At 41.0% G+C, this 14973-nt stretch overlaps 1 protein-coding gene across 20 annotated transcripts in view; it reads left to right on the plus strand.

The window, feature by feature from the left end:
* Positions 1–10118, plus strand: part of IMMT (inner membrane mitochondrial protein) — a 50646-nt gene extending 40528 nt beyond the window's left edge. For 11 of the 20 annotated variants that reach the window (XR_011425945.1, XR_011425944.1, XM_070235163.1 and 8 more), the window contains 4 exons: positions 4107–4330; positions 6895–7026; positions 8003–8132; positions 9181–10118. Coding sequence is in view for 18 of the 20 variants with exons in the window: in XM_070235163.1 (XP_070091264.1) it covers positions 4107–4330; positions 6895–7026; positions 8003–8132; positions 9181–9794 (1100 nt within the window). In the remaining 2 variants the exon portion in view is untranslated. Of the gene's footprint in view, positions 1–2776; positions 2792–4106; positions 4331–6894; positions 7027–8002; positions 8133–9180 lie in introns of all 20 variants that reach the window. The other 9 variants (XM_003362956.5, XM_014731052.3, XM_001497157.7 and 6 more) reach the window with 1 other exon arrangement.
* The last annotated feature ends 4855 nt before the right edge of the window (positions 10119–14973 follow it).

The raw sequence follows: 14973 nt of genomic DNA on the forward strand, positions 1-14973 counted from the left end.
CCTTCCCTGACCGTCGTCTCCATGAGTACTCCACCACAGTACTTTATTTTATCCCTTTGAAATTCTTTTTCACTGGTTTTTGTGTTTGTTGTGTATCGCTATCCATTAGGTGTAAGCTCCTTGGCATAAATGTGACACTGGTAGGTAGTAGGGAGTCTAGTTTGGATGAAATAAGGTTGAAAGGGCAGGACAGGCTTTGCTTGTGCAGAGTGAGTTATGAGTGCCATCTCCAGGAATTTGCATTTTCTCATCTAAAATATTTGTCTTTGGTCTTTCCACTAGGCTGAATCCTACTAATTTTTTCATGCCAGCCTCTGACGTTTTCACTTTTTAAAAAGTCTTTTGCTGATTTTGAAAATGTCCATTGTAAAACATGAAAACATTGAAGCAGTCATTCTCAACCCAGGGCATTTTTGCCTGCCCGCCTTCCTGGGGGACATATGGCAATGTCTGGAGATATTTTTGATTGGCATGTTGAGGGCTGCTATTGGCATCTCGAGAGTAGAGGCCAGAGATGCTGCTTAACATCCTACATTGCACAGGATAGCCCCTCACAATGAAAAATTATCTGGCCCAGAATGTCAGTAGCACCAAGGTTGAGAAATCCGGCATTACAGAAATGTATCATGTAGAAAGTATCCTGTAGAAATGGCATCTGGTGAAGTTTCCCTTCCACCCCTGCCCACAGCACAGTTTTCCTCCCAATGTTGCTGATTACTTTTGTGTCTCTGGAGATAGTGAATTATTCCATGCTTACCCCAGCCCTCAATAGATATCCCTGCCTCTGAAATCTGCATTCAAGACCTATACCAAACTCATTGGTAATGGTTTGCGTTATCAGTTATTTTGCTCTTATTAGTCTTATTTCCCTATGTTATAAATGTCCTGGTGATAATTCATCTAATGCTTTTTCTGTGTTCTCCATACCTGAGCAGTGTCAAACATATAATAATAGCTAACATTATTGGGCATTATTTATGTCTAGCACTGTGTCCTAAGTATTTCACATGTATTAACCTATTTAAAGTTCCTAACAGCCCTATGAGGTAAGTTTTGTTATTATGCCCATTTTGTAGATGAGAAAACTGAGAAACACAGAGGTTAAATAACTTGCCCAAGGTTGAGGATAGAGCCAGGATTTCATTCTCATCCACTAGCCTCGGTGTTCTCTGCCTGATTGATTTGTATTGGCAGCATAGGACTCCCTTTTGGGCTTTTGAGAAGAGGAGTGATGTGACTGTAATAAGGAGGAAAATTAATTTATCCGAGATTGAGGGTGTAGGGAGGGATGCCCAAGGGCAAGGAAGCTAGTTAAAAGCTGCTGGAGTAATCTGAGGGCGAAGTGCTAGGGGCTGCGTAGTGTGTATGCTGGGGCACTGGAAATGAAGACTAGGAAAGAAACTTAGAGGTAATCATTTAGCAGTTGATTTGTTGAACCATAACTTATATGAAGTTGACAGTATACGTATACACTCCCTGGTCCAGCAGTTCAGCTCCTGGTGTGTGCTCAAGAAAACTCACACGGTGCTCAGGGAGACTCATAAAAATGTTTAGCAGCACTGTGTTAAGAGCAGAAGAATCAGAAACAGCTAACTGTGCCTCACATATGGCAGTGCAAATGAATGAACCAGAACTACATCTCCCAAACATAAATGTTAAGAAAAACAGAAAGTTGCAGAAGAATACTAGGGTAGGATACCACTTACATGAAGCTTAAGAACATGCAAAACTAAACTATATATTGGTTAAGGATGCATACATGTGCAAAGTATAACAAAATGAAGGATAAATACCAGATTCAGATAGTAGATACCACCATGGGGGAAGGGAGGAGGAGCCATTGGGAAGCATGCATGTGAGTGTTGCCAGGATGGGAGAATGGGGTGCAAGTTGTAGATTGTCACTATTCCAGAGGACATTTCCTTTATTGCTTATGGAGTAGTGTATATAGCCATATTTATGTGCGGTGTTGAGACTGACATTCTCTCTCACCTTATCTATCTTTGCCAGTTTTTCCTGCAACATTGGGACAGATCCTTGCTCTGGTTAAATACCAGATTAAGTAGTTGACTTTTAGAGCGATTTTGGATGAAAAATACTTGTCTTTGAACTTGTTGAATCTCAGGAGCATTGCCAGGATGTTAAGAAGCTCATACTGAGGGGCAGGAGGCTAGCTGGGGTTTCCCTCTCCTGTCAGGTGCTCGCTCGGTGGTGCTTGTGATCATGGTTGGCAGCATCATCCAACTACTCAGAATGTTATTTTTTTTCTCCCTTACTGTCAAATCAGCCAATCGTAGTTCTTAGTTTAATTTGCACAGGTTAAATACAAATTTAATATGAATTCACTGTTTTCAAGTTTCCAAAGAAGAAAGATTAATTTCTTAAATATTTGAAATGTTAGGAGAGGCCTAGAATAGTCAGGACTGTGACTTAGGGAAATACTCTATGAACTAATGCAAATGGGGGGTAAACAAGAATTGTAGTTTCTATGTAAAAGCTAAGTTGATTGCTTTAGCAAAAAATAGACGAGTCCCTGGAAACCAAAACTATCCTTAATATCAATGACTCTCTTATTTTTCTAATATTATTGTTTAATGTTCTTTTCAAATTTTAGGAAATAAACTCTGTCATTTTGCTTTCCAGTACTAAAATGTTTTTTCTACTGCTACTATCTGGTTCCTTCTTGTTTCCTTTTAGATGTGCCTATTTAATGATTAATAACTGAAATAAAATAGGTATGTTCTCTTTTTCAAACTGTTCTTCTTTTCCTTTGTAGGTATTTCTGACCTAGGTAAGTAATTATGAGTATTTTATGTTTTGAGTCTTAAAAGACTGAAGTCTTTTTGTTTTGTCTGAAATTCTTATACTAAACCATCTAAATAATAGAAAGTAGACTTATGTTCATATGATAAATCTGATTTGGATATTTTTGTCATCTGTGTGCTCTCAGGAACAACAGTGTTTCACCAAGTGATTGGAAACCTGTAGATGTGTGATATGTGTATATTTTGTAAAATTTCAAACATTAACAAGTAGGAAGAAAATTATAATGAAGTGTGGACCTATCACCCAACTTCAACAGTTATCAACACATGGCTGGTTTTGTCTCCTTCATTCCCCCAGCTTATGTTGAAGCAGATCCCAATATCATATTCTTTCACCTGTAAATACTTTGAGCATGTTTTTTAAATGTAATCACTATACTATTATCACTCTTAATAATAATACTGTAATGTCATCAATTGGCTATTTAGTGTTCAAGTATCCTCACTCACTTCATCGAATGATTTTTTTTAGTTGTTTTATTTGAATCAATATCCAGTGGAGTTACACATGTTGAATTTAGTCAGTAAATTTCTTATCCCCACTTTGTTTTTTGCTTTTCAACCTATTTATTGTGGAATTGAGTCATTTATCATATAGTATTTCCCACATTCTGTATTTTGCTGTTAGAGCCATAATTCTTAACCTGTGGTAATATATCAGGACACTTTTGGAGTGTGAAATTTGAAAAAAAAATTGTGGAAGCCTAAATCAGACTCTTTGGGCATGAATATTTTAAAAAGCTCTATAAATGATGACGATGGACAGTTCTGGTTGCAGATCACTATTGTAGATAATATCATCTGTTTAAGAAAAGATACAAAAACCCTTTAGGGAAAAGTTGGAGAGAATTTGAATTTGATTAGAGTCTTAGCAGAAAGAATCTTAATTGGATGCCTGTTATGACTAATTGTAGTTATGCATGAAAGAAAATATAGAAGTGATTGTATATGTAAGCTTTGTCTTCAGAGGCAAAATTATGATGAGTTATAAAGCTAATTTATAATTAGTTCAGATTGGAAGCATGAAATTGGGTTCCTGGAAAAGAACTGATTATATACTTGAAGGCCTACCTAAATTACTTTGCTTGGCTTGAAAGTGCCTTAGTTGTTGGACACAAGCTATGAATTTCTGATTGCACAGGAGAATTCAGATATCTTTTCAAATGTTAGCTGCTCTTTGCTTTTCTTTACAGCTGTTACAATTAAACTGCAATCAGTTGAACCTTGTAGATATATGATTTTGGTGAAATCATTAACACTTTAATGTGGCTCTCTGTGTAGCTGACAAGCTGTCTACCAATGATCTGAACTCCCTGATTGCTCACGCACATCGCCGCATTGACCAGCTCAACAGAGAGCTAGCAGAACAGAAAGCCACAGAGAAGCAGCACATTGCATTAGCCTTGGAAAAACAAAAGCTGGAAGAAAAGCGGGCATTTGACTCTGCAGTGGCAAAAGCATTAGAACATCACAGAAGTGAGATACAGGCTGAACAGGACAGAAAGGTAGAAGAAATGAGAACAATTGCCTGATGTTTAAAGTGAATCTAACTTGATTATCTACTTCTAGAGATAATACCAGCAGTCACCGACTTTAAAAATGCTAGATGTAAGTCATGCCGACCCACCTGTTGAATGGAGCTTTGGCCCTTGTTCTAGTCGGAACTTCTAGAGAAGGACTGATCTAGCAGAGTTCCTGTATGTTGAGCAGATCCTGAAGTGTGAGAAAGTAACAAGCTGCTAGTTTCCAGGATTATCTAGTTTATCTTTTCCCAGCGGAGCCTCTGTCCCCTAAAGCAGTGCTGAAAGAATCTCTTTTGGATTCTGAGGTTATTTTTCTCCACTCGTGTTTTTAAGTAATTGGTGGTTAAGAGTGGATTTTCATCCTCATCATCGTGTGTTAGATAGGTGTCTACAGGCCGATTTGGGAACCTGACTACTCTTCGTGTCCTCTCAGCTGCGCAGTTGACCACTCTTTCCTCATTGAAGCTCTTTTTTTTTGGTGAGGAAGATTGGCCCTGAGCTAACATCTGTTGCCAATCTTCCTTTCTTTGCTTGAGGAAGATTGTCACTGAGCTAACATCTGTGCCAGTGTTTCTCTGTTTTGTATGTGGGATGCCACCACAGTGTGGCTTGATGAGTGGTGTGTAGGTCCGTGCCTAGGATTCAAACCAGTGTACCCTGGGCCGCCAAAGCGGAGAGCGCAAACTTAATCACTACACTACTGGGTGGCTCCTTGAAGCTCTTCCTTCCATAGGCTGCCAGATACCACACTCTTCTGGCCTTTCTCTCACCTTGCTCCCACTCCTTGGGCTCCTTCTTTGCTCAGCCTCAAGAATTGGCATGCACTGGCATTGGTTCTGAAACCTTTTATCCATCTAAACTGTCTCCACGTGTTGTCGTCTAGTCCTGTCGCCTTGAAGTTTAAATACTGTCTGTCACTGAGACATTAATATTGCTAGCTCTGACCTCTGCTCTGGCTTCAGGTTCCTGGCCAGACTTGATGTCTCCAGCTGGATTTCAGTAGTTGTTTCATACTCCACATGTTCAAAACAAACTTCTTGATTCTCTCCAACCTGTCTCCCAGCCCCTCAGCTCATTTCTCTCTAAACCTCCATGTACCCAGTTGCTCAAGCCAGAAATCATGCTTCGTTGTTTCTCCATCAACTTTCACATCCAGTCCATTGACAGATCCTACCAGTTCTGTATCCAAAGTAAATCTCAGATCTGTCCATTTTTCTCTTTCTCCCTTACCACCACCTTAGTCCTGAGTATCATCTTAACAGCTTCCCTGTTTTCATACCCGTCTTTCTATGTCTGTTTACACAGGCAAGTGGTCCCTATAAAACATACTCTGATCAGACACAGGCTGCTGAAAGTCCTCCGCTGACTGCCTGCTGCATTTAACATAAAATCCAGATCCTTAACCTGTGCCAGAAAGGCCTTGCTCTCATTCCTGCTTGCTGAGCCAGGTGCCTGGGATTTTTCTTTTTTTCTTTCTTTCTTTTTTGATTCCTTGACTGCATCTCTTGCCGTGGGAAGTCTTTCCTCTGCCCAGTACGTTGTTCTGGCTCATCTCTTGAAACCTTGATTGTAAGCTTGAATGTCACCTTCACAGCCCAGCTTTTCCCGTCCCTTCAATGTAAGGTAGAGCCTCTGTATTACTTTCTCTCATATTGGCCTATTCTTGTAAAAACAAGTATCACAATCTGAGATGTGTGCTTTGTTTACTTGTTTACTGTCTCATTCCTTCACTGGAAAGTACGCCACATGGAGTGAGAAGTTTGTCTGCCTTGAGCGCTTGCCTCTGAGCGTGTGGTAGGCACTGTCTGGCACAGGGCTGGCACTTCATAAATATTTATGCACTGACTGAATGGATTCATTCATTATATTGTTTGTGAGAAGAAGTCAGTCATGAATTCCAGGTCATCAATGTTAAATAATTTGCAGTATGACCCATGGCCAAGTGTAAGCAAGACATGATAGGCTTTTCATATTTTGGTTTCATTTGGCCTGTGATGCATCTACATTGATATTAAAGTAAGCAGTTTTCTTTGTTTAGAAGAAATTGTATTCAGTAATTGCCAGATACTTATTTCTTAACAGTTCTTCACAGTAGGCATTATTATTCACAGATGAGAAAATGGAGACTTGAGAAAATAATTTCTCCAAGGTCACAGAGCTGGTGTAGTGAAGCTGTGTTTCATCCCGTCTTTGTAGGTTTTTTTTCCCCCATGATCTGAGATTTGTTAATTCTCAAGGGAGTGTGTGATTTGGGAAATTATAAGGAGGCAGCCTGGTGATATGGAAGAACACAAATTTGAGGGCAGAGAGACCTTATTTGAAATCCAGTTTTTGCCACAGCTGTGTGACCTTGTTTGAGTTGCCTTCCAACGTTCCGCTTTCTGATGCATATGAGAATTAGAAGTAAAGAATGTGTACACACGCATGGCACATCATGAGGGTTCAGGACAGGGAAGCTGCTATCATTGTTGTCACTAGTCTTTCTCTTTTTCAAAAAGTATATGTGGAGAATTGAGAACTCATCATTATTGTGTTTGGTTTTGCAGGTAGAAGAAGTCAGAGATGCCATGGAGAATGAAATGAGAACCCAGCTTCGCCGACAGGCTGCTGCTCACACTGATCACTTACGAGATGTCCTTAGGGTACAAGAGCAGGAGCTGAAATATGAATTTGAACAGGTGAGGACCTGTCGTAAAGCACCGACTCCCCTTCAACCTCCTTTTCCCCTTTACATTAACTCGCTCTCCCTTCCTTTTAACGTTCTCTGTATGTCATTTCCCCTGAGGACGTGGAGTAACGGGGAAGGATTCCTGTGGTACCCAGCCTGGGTGGAGTGGGGCTTTTATCTGTTTGCAGAACTGCTCCTTTTTACATAAAGGTGAACCTGTGTGTTACTGATCAGATGTGTTCTGTATCTACGTCCTAGTCATGTGGAGCATTCAGAGCTTCAAGGAGGGTTGGTAGAGTGGCTTCAGGAATGCAGATAATAATACTTGACATGTGTTATCTTCACAAAGTCCCGTGGGTCATGTGGTAGTTCTCAGATTTTTATATCTGAGGAAACTTCCCAGAGAGGTTAAGATTGGAAATCACAGAAGTCATCAGGATACCTTTAATCATAGTTTCTACTCAGCAAGTCATTTATATTAACTGATTATTTTGTCTCACAAGAAAGGAACGAGGTGTTCCACATAAGGAAATCTTCCACAAAATTGAAATTCATACCACTGTGAGAAGTTATTTTGCTCTGAATTCTACTTGATGGATATTCTTCTGAGAAAAATGAATAATAAGCTCTTAAATAGGGCTATTGAATAAAAGTTAATCTAATTATTATGTTTGGGTGGCAGTGCAGTTATTTTACTTTCTAAAGTTGGCATTTTCTCATTTTAGTAGCCTTCTTTCTTCTCCTGGTCTGCTTCCTCTAATATTAGGTTCCATCAGTAAATTTGTAGAAAATTATACATCAAATAGAAGTTGTAGGAAATTTTTGAAGCCTTGCATGTTTATGGGAATTTCATGACAATAGTTTTGAGATTTTAAAGGCCCTGTTAGCTTTTAGAGGTAGCAGTTGCTGGAAGACTGAGTGTCTCGATAAGTGGCATGCGCTGAGGTAGCATCACTTGTTTTTGTACACTCTTTATTTTATTTCAGGACCTGTCTGAGAAACTCGCTGAACAAGAATTACAGTTTCGTCGGCTCAGTCAAGAGCAAGTCGACAACTTTACTCTGGATATAAACACTGCCTATGCCAGACTGAGAGGAATCGAACAGGCCGTTCAGAGTGAGCACATCGACTTCTTACAGATAATTTTATTCAGTCCAACTTCTTAGGATAATTTCTTGTTACAAGGATAATGGGATACATGCATTGACATTAGGGCATAAAGATGCTGAAGTCACTCCAATAAATTGGTTCATTTCTTAGAAAATCAGCCCCAGATTTGATAAGTTTGGAACATAGAAAGTTGTGAGAGGAAATTAAAAACAACTAAAAATTAAATCTAAATAACTTGAAGTTTTACTCCTTATGTGACAGTCATGAGATCACCATTTACAAGGCAGTTTACCCAGCACAGTTTGGTTATGTTTCATGTGCCCTGAATGGAGAAAAAGGTTGGTGTGGCTCCATGCGTGCCCTCCAGGCCCTGCTGACCTGTCTCCAGCCCTCTTGTTGGAGGGTTATCTGAAGGCTGGTGATTTGCTGATTGCACCCACCAGATGGACCATGGTTATGGTGATGCCTCCAGGTGCCCCATTGAAAGGGCAATGTCCTGACAGAATGTTGATAAAATGGTTTCTTTGGGATGTGTGGAATCTTTTTTGTCAGATAATAAAGATAAGCTAAGTACTCATGAAGTTTCAAGATCCAGTAGTGCATTAAGTTTATTTGAAGTCTCCCATTCCTTTGCAGGAAGTTTCTGATGGGCTTGGCATAAGTTTTAGTTGAATTTAAGTGTCATGTTTCTTTCTCAGATATTTCTAAAGATAAATCTATCTGGATTAGATACCATGCATTGTCCTTACTGTCATAGGAAGAGCAGGGAGACTCAGTTGTGCTTCTGCACATACATCCTCCCAGTTTTCTCCATGGCTTATTAAGAACAACTCCTCATCAAATTATGTCATGCCTTGTTGCCTCAGGAAGAGGCCAGCTAGGAAAGAACACATGAGGAATAAGTGGGAATGAGGTTGGAAGAGGTTCTCTTGGGCCCCATCTCCCACATGGGTGGATTTACCTTAGTGAAGGTACATCAGTTCTCTGGATGTATGAGAAGGACATGTGGTCAGGTAGAGAGATAAATGTTTTTCTTTGCCTTTTTTTTTAATAGGTCATGCAGTTGCTGAAGAGGAGGCTAGAAAAGCCCACCAACTCTGGCTTTCGGTGGAGGCATTGAAGTACAGCATGAAGACGGCGTCTGCGGACCTGCCCACTGTTCCGCTGGGTAGCGCAGTTGAGGCCATCAAAGCCAGCTGTTCTGATAGTGAATTCGCCCAGGCTTTAACTGCAGCCATTCCTCCAGAGTCCCTGACCCGTGGGGTGTACAGTGAAGAGACCCTTAGAGTCCGTTTCTATGCTGTCCAGAAACTGGCCCGAAGGGTAGCAATGATTGATGAAACCAGAAATAGCTTGTACCAATACTTCCTCTCCTACTTGCAGTCCCTGCTCCTATTCCCACCTCAGCAACTGAAGCCACCGGCCGAGCTCTGCCCTGAGGATATAAACACATTTAAATTACTGTCATATGCCTCTTACTGCATTGAGCATGGTGATTTGGAGCTGGCAGCAAAGTTTGTCAATCAGCTGAAAGGAGAGTCCAGACGAGTGGCACAGGACTGGCTGAAGGAAGCCCGGATGACCCTAGAAACTAAACAGATAGTGGACATCCTGACAGCATACGCCAGCGCCGTAGGAATAGGAACCACTCAAGTGCAGCAAGAGTAAGGTCTAGGAAGAGTTTTGTAAAGTCGTATTTCATGTCAAGGAAATCAGTAATACATGGAGGGTTTGCAGCAGGGTCCCAGAATTGTCTAGAAACGAGCAGGTTACAAGTACTGTTCTAAATGTTAACACCTGTTGCATTTATATTATTTCCACTTGCTATCATGTCAGTGAACTCCAGGAATACTTTCTTTGCAACTTGTGTAACATTTTCCGTTTTTCAGGTTTTACTGATCAGGCTTGTGAGCCAATCAAAATAATGTTTGTGATCCCTGTTATTATTGATTTTGCCCTTGGAGCAAACTGAATAAAACAAAAAAATGAAAACCGAGTAGCTTATCCCTTTTCAAAAAGTACCATTTCTGATTCGTTGTGTGTATGAACCGGGTCCCAGAAATCCAAGGCCTGTTCTTGGCTTTTAAGGTTCTGGTGAACTGATTCCTACTGGTCAAACTCAAAAGTGATGTACAAGCCCAAATGCCAGTATAATTGTAGATGTATCAGCCTACTGATTGAAAGGCACTAGAAATAGTCCGTATCCCAAACTTTTTTGATTGCTACCACAAGACACCCTGCCCCCCCCACCGCGTGTGCATATATATATATATATATATGTATTTTTTTTTTTTCTTTGAGCTTCTTGAAACACTGCTTCCCCCTTTCTACTTGTGATGCACTGTTTGCTTGTCTGCGGGATTAAAAAAAAATGTTGGTCTCTACCCACAAATTAACTAAACAGTCTTCAAAACGGGTCACAGCTCACAGTTCTGAGACACTGGTATTGACCTTACTCCTTTCTGGTACCTTCTCTGTGAATTTCTTTATTGAAGTTGGGGTGGTGAACCTGGAATCTTAAAAAGGTTCAATAATTTTGTGGTATATTTGAACTGGACTCCCATAAAACCCAGAGAATTTACTTTCTTGGTTCACTTATCTGAAGATTAGGACAATTGTCATATTGGGTAAACATTAGCAAATTCATTTTTTACTCCATGAAAATACTTTTTCTTCAAAATTATTTTTTGTTGGGGTTTATGTATTCACAGAGATTATTGAGAAGGCACTTTTATCTGAGCAATGTATCTGCAAATCGTGAAAAAAGTGGAGGGAGCTCTGTTTTATTTTTCTGCAGCGGTATGCTAGCCCCTGAATTTGGACTGTCACATTCAAGCCTGCATGGCACTTGACCTTGTTCTTTGATTTGGGCATCCATTGATCCATCTTGGCCTGAGTTGTTGTTGTTAATATTCCTTATGTTCCTCCTAAAGGAATCCCCTAAAGGGATTTTTTTAATGCTTTTTTTGGGGTGAGGAAGATTGGCCCTGAGCTAATATCTGTTGCCAGTCCTATCTTTTTCCTCTCCCCAAAGCCCCCAGGACGTAGTTGTAAGTCATTCGAGTTCTTCTGTGTGGGATGCTGCCACACCATGGCTTGATGAACGGTGTGCAGGCTGTGCCCAGGATATGAACTGGTGAGCCCCAGGCTGCTGAAGCGGAGCAGGTGAGCTTAACTGCTTGGCCTTTGGGCTGGGGGATTTTTAATTCAGTAAGATACATCTAGTTTCTCTGACTAGAACACATGCTTTGTGTAATGTCCTTAACTTCTGCAGGTAGAGTCACTCAACAACTGTGGGCTATTAAGTTTTTTCTGGAAGATAATGGGGCTGCCCTAAGTTCATCCGTTCTTCCCCTTTGCAATGGCCATGAAGTTGCAAAATGCATTAACTTGCAAAGCTGACTACTTACCTATTTGTCAAATGAGAATTGCTTGTAAGTTTTATTTTACTCATGAAATACGTAAAGTATTACAGTTTATAAGGAAATCTAAATTTCTCTAGGAGTCTAGGAGTAACTTCCTTCAGGTATGATTATCTGAGCTCACAAGCAGCAAGCAATCCTGAGTGGTTTAGTTTAGCTCTGTAAGTCAAAATCACGAAGACCACTGGCTTTCAAACTGTAGTAGATGCTTTAGCAAACCTCCCCACCCCCACTACATAGTGGAAACAGGCTGATGTTGAAAAGGGGTCTCTGCTTGGCCCGGCCTTGATCTTCCTTCCTCATGCCTAGTAAAATCCATCTTCCTGAGATGTCACTCAACAACCCTTCAAGTGAAAACGGCCTTTATTTGGGCCTAAAGAGCCTTTTCATCACTTCTCAGTTCTACTTCCAGGAGGTGGAGTCCAAAGGAGCAAGGTTGGGGGACAGTGGACACAGCCCCGGGCACTTAGGGCGGGGCAGCTTCACAGCACGTCTGCATTTAACCTGCAAGTCATGTTACACCTCTGCCACTTCCTTTCCTTTCGTTGTCTCAATCTGTTTTAGCCTTTAATTGGGTTACCTTCTTGCCTCCTGAGTGCTGTAGACAGTATGCCTCAACGTTTTAAACTCCAGATTTATTAAAATTCTGATCTTTGCAAAATGTCTGAAGTTTCAAAATCAGTAATGTAACAAACTAAAATGTAACTTTAGTCTTTTTTTTAAGGCATACTCCTTCTGTAGTCCTTAGTATTAAGTCCTCTGCTCTTAGCAGGTTCTGGATAAAAGCAGTCTCCAAGTCCCAAAGGAGTTGTCCCACCAGTTCTAAAGTAACTTGCTTGTACTGAGTGCAGGACAGATAATTTGAGTTAAAAGGGAAATAAAAAGGATTAAATATCAGACAAATCACTCTTCATCAGCTCCACTGGTCACCATTTTCCCGAAACAAGGCTAAGCTTCCCTGGTTTCCTTTCCGTTGCTGCCGTTAGGGGCCTTGGGGACCCTGAGGTTGGCAGGGGAGCATGAGAAACCAAAGGGTCGGGAGTGGGGAGGAGCAGTACCTGGCCACTCTGCCCATGTGAGGAGGTGACGTGGTCCCACTGGCTTGTTAGTCTGATCTAGCTGTGTGGACAATGCCCTGGGGTTTTCAGGAAGAGGAAGGGGCTCTGGAGCGATGGAGGCAAGGGCCAGTGCATTATTGTGGGGACAGAGTGCTCTGGTATTGGTGGCAAAGCTTAGATTTCCCTGGGAATAAATTTTATCATGACCTTTACTCCTCTTGGACATTCTTAGTTTTCAAGTCTAAACTCTTGCTTAGCTCTGGAAACTTCTGGGCTTGATCTCCAGTGGTCCTTCTGAATCTTCTACAAAGTCCACGGCTGTGCAGGTTGGCTGGACAACATTCTTTTACAGGACAGGCTCCTTTCGGGGCCAGGCTAGAGGTTCCTTCACTGCCCAGGCGTTGTGTACTTACATCTGATCATATCCCAGCACACTGCCTTCTAGCAACCAACCCAGAGACTCTTTTCTCTGCTAAATGCCACTGTCTCTGACTCTAAAACGTGCCCTGCCCATCCATACTCCTAGTGACTGCTGTCTCGGAGCATATCCTATTTCAGTGTCTCTCAAACTTTTTTGACCATGACGAGCAGTAAAATAATTTATATCATGATCTGGTACATATATGCATGTATATCTTTATTTATGGCACTGTAAAAAACGCACCACAAAACTTTACTGCATGCGACGTACTTAAATTTTCTAATCCATTTCATTAAAATATTCATCACCCACAAAAACTGATTTCAGACCCTGCAGACTGACAGATATAAGACAGTCCTTTTATTGCTAGAGTCCTCATACATCCTGTTGAACCAAAATCTGCTAGTTTCCAATTTCCACACATCGGTAATCTAACTGAGACAACACTCAAGTTCATCCCACATACATTAAGACACCTCCCTTTACCGTTCCCATTCCGTGAGTCCTGACTCCCATTTGCTCTTCTGTTTGGTTTCTTCTTTTCCTTTTCTATATAAGCTACTCACAGGTAGTTTCACTACCCTCAGTTCCCAATTTCCAAAAGGCTGTTTTCAGATTTTTATTTTAACATAGTTGCTTTATATACGATTAATGCTGATGCCTCTCAGCTCTGGCATCATTAAAGCAGCATATCCCCTTTTAATGCTGTGAAGCTTTTCAAACTTGATTTGGTCCTAATTGTATTGAGTTATAAACCTTTTTCCTCATATCATTTTGTTTAAAATGTTAAACTGAGTTCTGTATTGTAAATAGAAATTTCTCCTATATAAACATCAACTGAGATGTTGAGACTGTTCCGTAAGAGTGGTCTTAAAAATGAAATGTTCTACTTCACCAAGAAGCCCCTCATTTTTGTAACTGCCATTTAGGAATGCAGTTTTTGAGTTGTATTGAAGTGCAGAGACAGTGGTAGAGCAAGAAGAGACAGCAATTAAGGGGAGACCCAGGACCAAAAGCAAAAATTGGTAGGTTACTTTGGCATAGAAAAAGAGAACATCTTTTACTATCAGAGGCTACTATTTCACCAGTTAGTGAAATCAACATTTAACAATAAGAATGGAGACCAATCCTATAGGCCTTAATTTTTCCCCCAAAAAGTTCAAAGCAGTTATTTGCCCAGAGTGGGGGTCTGGAATATCCGTAACAGTTAAAACCACTGAGCTACACATCACCCACTTTGCAAGTCCACTAGACTCACATGACATCGTCCAGATGGACTTTCCCATCAACTTTATAGCAGCAAAGCATTATGGTGAGGATTCAGCTAGCACCTGGCAAGGGGAGAAGTTACCACAATTAGCAGGATTGCACTGAGGGAGTTCTCGCAGAGATTCAGGCATTTGCAGGTGTCGATGAACCGGGGGAAGAAAGGGCTGAGTTAACAGAAGCTCCCAGGCAGCCAGGTTCTCCTTGGAAGTTGTAAACCAAGATCAGAGGCTAACCTGCTCTATCTGACCTTTCTGCTCATTTGCTCTGATATGTCAAGAGGCTAATGGCGCAATGTACATGAATGTTTAAGTAGCTGACTACTGTCATTTCCCCCCGTCTTTGTCCGTCAATTAGATGTCAAACTTGGACATTCTGGGAGAGAACGTGCACTGATACTTAGGTTTCTGAAGATGTATCACTGGGTTCCAGACTAGAGAGAATGGTAAATGGAGATGGGAGCAGACATCAATACAATACACTAGCAGCCCATAAACGTCAACCCCGGCAGGCTAAGGATGAGGTTGCTCCTCTGTGAGGACTCATGGGGTGCCTCAGTAAATCTGGGAATCAGATACGAGCAAAACAGCCTGTGGGAGAAGCCCTTGTGAAGGTCAAAACGCTTCTGCAAACCTCTCAAATTCCTGTTAGCTTCCAATATTATCTGAAAGCCATAGTGG

The sequence above is a fragment of the Equus caballus genome, chromosome 15 (genome assembly GCF_041296265.1).
Source record: "Equus caballus isolate H_3958 breed thoroughbred chromosome 15, TB-T2T, whole genome shotgun sequence".
Classification (NCBI taxonomy): Eukaryota; Metazoa; Chordata; class Mammalia; order Perissodactyla; family Equidae; genus Equus; species Equus caballus.